The 3,946-nt window shown below is 37.6% G+C and overlaps 2 protein-coding genes across 2 annotated transcripts in view; both read left to right on the top strand.

Moving 5' to 3' along the window:
* LOC103309619 overlaps positions 1-924 on the top strand; it is a 1,179-nt gene extending 255 nt beyond the window's left edge. The window contains exon 2 of the mRNA XM_008185524.1: positions 16-924. Coding sequence (XP_008183746.1) covers positions 16-924 — 909 coding nt within the window. The remainder of the gene's footprint in view (positions 1-15) is intronic.
* A 72-nt stretch (positions 925-996) lies between these two features.
* On the top strand, positions 997-1,950 carry LOC103309621. The gene has a single exon (XM_008185530.1). The coding sequence runs from the start codon at positions 997-999 to the stop codon at positions 1,948-1,950; it is 954 nt and encodes a 317-aa protein (XP_008183752.1).
* Positions 1,951-3,946: the final 1,996 nt, after the last annotated feature.

Genomic DNA, 3,946 nt, shown 5'->3' with positions numbered 1-3,946 from the left:
GATGGGAAATCTAAGATAGCACCGGCTAAGAAGATATCTGTTCCGAGACTAGAGTTATGTGGTGCTTGGTTATTAGCTCGCCTTCTTGCGTTTGCGCAAGATAACTTGTCCGCAATCAATATAGAAAAGGTTACCGCGTGGTCGGACTCCACGGTAACGCTACATTGGATAAGAAGTTCAACCTCACGACTCAAAACATTCGTAGCAAATCGAGTATCCAAAATTCAAGACCAGACTCTTGTGGAAAGTTGGCGTCACGTACCAACCAATGACAACCCAACGGACTGTGCATCCCGTGGGCTCAGACCCGACCTTTTAGCCGGCCACGACATATGGTGGCATGGTCCTCCGTTTCTCCGACAACCTAAAAGAGAATGGCCTGTGGAAAGTACGGTGAGTCCTATTAGTTGTTCAGAGGAAGAAAAGGAAGAAAAACCTATTACGCTTTTGTCCCAAGGAAAAGAGGAAGACTGCCGGCTTCTTTATCAATCAGACAACTTACCAAAAGTTTTAAGACTCACCGTTTATTGGTTAAGACTTCGAGATCGTCTTGGAAAAAAATCGTCCTTACCGATCACTTCTCCACCTACTACAGACGAAACGGACAGAGCACTTCGATCCTTAGTACGCTGGACTCAAAACATATATTTTTCCGACGAAAAAAAAGAGCTCTCCATGGGAAAACCAGCTCGGAAACATTTAAGAAAATTAACACCGTTTCTGGACGACGACCACTTGCTGAGGGTGGGCGGTCGTTTAGGATATGCCGAAATCCCATACAATGAAAAACATCCCTTATTGTTGCCAAAGTCTGCGCGATTGACTGAACTCCTAATAGACTTTACCCACCGGAAAAACGGACATCCAGGTCCACAAACGATACAATATTTACTACGTCAAAATTACTGGATCCTTTCATCCTGAAGTGTCATCAAACAAAGAATCCATCGATGCATACCGTGTTTCCGTGCGAAACCTCGCCTGGCCCAACCTATTATGGGAAACCTACCGTCTTTTCGTATTTCCCAAATAAAGCCATTTAGTAGAACCGGAGTAGATTTTGCTGGACCCTTCCAGGTAAAAGCAGCAATGATTCGAAAAATAAAGGTCACAAAGGCGTACATTTGTATTTTTGTATGTATGGTAACAACAGCAGTTCACATTGAACTAGTTTCCGACCTATCGACTCCATTGTTTATAGCTGCACTTGATCGGTTTATTGGACGAAGAGGGAGATGCACAGACATTTATAGCGATTGTGGAACGAATTTCATAGGAACGAACCGTTATCTACAAGAAGTATACTCCATACTGAAAGGACCTCGCTGTGTTGAAAATGCGGTAGATAATCAAATCCGCTGGCATTTCAACCCTCCAGCCTCCCCTCACATGGGTGGTTTATGGGAGGCTGCCGTAAAATCAACGAAAACTCTTTTACTACGAATTATTCAAGACAGGGTCCTGACGTATGAAGAACTTAATACCGTACTGCACCGAGTCGAGTCAACCCTCAATTCTCGCCCACTTAGTTCCATGTCTTCCGACCCGAATGATTTCCAAGTCCTCACAGCAGGACACTTTCTAACTATGGCACCATTGGTATCCGTTCCTGCACCCCATGATCCGGTTGAACTTAGCAGTATAAGTAGGAGTAAACGCTGGTCATTAATACAACAAATTCACCAACATTTTTGGATCCGGTGGCAGAGAGAATACGTACTATCCCTGCATGAGAGATCCAAATGGACCCGTCCCAATCCCAACCTCCAAGTGGGAGATCTGGTATTAGTGAACGAACCAAGTGCCCCTCTGACCTGGCCTACAGCCCGAGTGGTCGAAGTTCATCCAGGAGCTGATGGGATCGTCCGAGTGGCCAAAGTAAAGCTGTCAACGGGAAAAATCTACACTCGGCCCTCAGTAAAACTGTGTCCTTTACCCCTCTCTGATTGAAGACCGAGTCTTCAAGGTGGGCGGTATGTTTGATAAGCGATAAGACAAAACGCGCCGTCCGTACTATCCACCGTAATATATACATGTGTGCAGCAAGTCAGTCACGGTTCCGCATTCGACAGTAGTGTACCGAGTGCGACTGTCCGATAGTCGGTACCTACCGTTACCGTTCACCCTCTACCGTGGTACCTGTCCATCGTCAACGGTTCACCAATTACCGTCTACCAATTACCATCTACAATTACCGTCTACCATCACCGTCTACCATCACCGTCTACCATCACCGTCTACCATCACCGTCGCCCGGGACTGCAGCCGCCGTCACGGTTTTTTTTCTTTTTATATATTATTTGTGTATTATTTATTATTTTATTGTTAGCCGTAATATCAATTTATACCCTTAGCTGGCCAGCACCTATTGTGCCCTATTCCTTTAATTTTTAATTTTGTTTTGGTTGAATAGTAGGCCGCAACCCGGCTCTCTTGAATACAAACAAATCGTGTTGTTTATTATATATTCTTTGATAAGATTCTACCCAGCACCACCAGAATTGTTTTTACCGTAATACAGTCCACTTTACCATCTACCGTACAGTTTTCATTCCTAAGTTCTTCACAAGTTTGCTCAGTCACTGCACTGCTGCAGTTTGTCAATAATAAGTTTTCAGTGTTTTCACTTTTAGTTTAATTATTTATTTTCGAATTGTAAATGTCAAACAGTAAAATTATACAGGCGATGCAGCCATACAACAGGTTTTAAATTATATACATAATAATATATTATTATATGCATATATTATCAGAAGTATAGGCTGTATTACTATATTCAAGTGATTTTCACTTATTTTAATATATTTCTAATATATATTTTTTTTTAATTAACTTAATAATTGAAATTAAATTAGTTTAACAAAATGTGTTTACTTAACTTTAAACTTAATTGATGTATTAAAAAGTTTATTAACTTGACTTTGATTTTAATTGAACAAAAAATATTTCACATAACTTAACTGAGTTAAAAAAAATCATTAACTTGCCCAGCCTTGCCTTTAAATGCATTTTACATAAAAATGAATTCAAAATTCAAAAAAGTTATAAAAATAATAAAAATTTATCAAGCTTTTTTTTTTAATTCCATAGATATAAGTATATAATATGTCTTATACCTAGACTGACATACCGTCTCCGTTCAGAATCGATTTTCTTATACAATGATATTATATCATTGAATTCAAATTTAATACCATCGATTATACAGTGACCCACTTGTAATCTACTGTACGTCTGTATATCATAGCGACATCCACTTGTCAACCTTTTTTTTATATTTAAATACAAATGTGTAAATTGTAACCCAGAAATAAAATAAAAATTCTTTTTTTTTGTAATAATCAATTTTTCATAATATTATTCAACTTTTTCAGTAGGTAAGTACCTAATTATTAATTTTTAGTTTATAAAACGTCGGTGAAACTGGAGTAATTGTCCATCTTGTCCCCTACAAGAACAAATTTTATTTTCAAATGAATTTATTCAATAATTGTTTTGATCAATTATTTTCTTAACACATATTAACGTACTAATGTGAATTGGCCTACCGCAAGTTGTACAATGTACAATGCCAAAATCATATGAGACTTGAAATAATTGCAGAAATGGCCAAAACCTAAGAAAAAAAAAATGATTTTACGGATTGCAAATGTGTAATATTTAATAGTTAACATGCCATTAAACTAAGACAAGTCTAAAACTTAAACGATTATATGGAAAAATAATTTATGTTTGTTGTCATTAACTTTTTGTTTAAAAATTACTATGTTCGGTATACATCAATATATTATGTATATTTTATTATATAAATTATGTATCCTTAGTCTTTACCTATATTATCCTTGAATTTCAAATATAATACTATCCATTATACAGTGACCCACTTGTAACCTACTGTACAGCAAAGCGACATCCACTTACCCACCTTTATTAATATTTGATATTT

The sequence above is a fragment of the Acyrthosiphon pisum genome, unplaced genomic scaffold (genome assembly GCF_005508785.2).
Source record: "Acyrthosiphon pisum isolate AL4f unplaced genomic scaffold, pea_aphid_22Mar2018_4r6ur Scaffold_20841;HRSCAF=22291, whole genome shotgun sequence".
Taxonomy (NCBI): Eukaryota; Metazoa; Arthropoda; class Insecta; order Hemiptera; family Aphididae; genus Acyrthosiphon; species Acyrthosiphon pisum.
The sequence above is the reverse complement of the archived record's forward strand: the minus strand, read 5'-3'. Positions and strand labels throughout refer to the sequence as shown.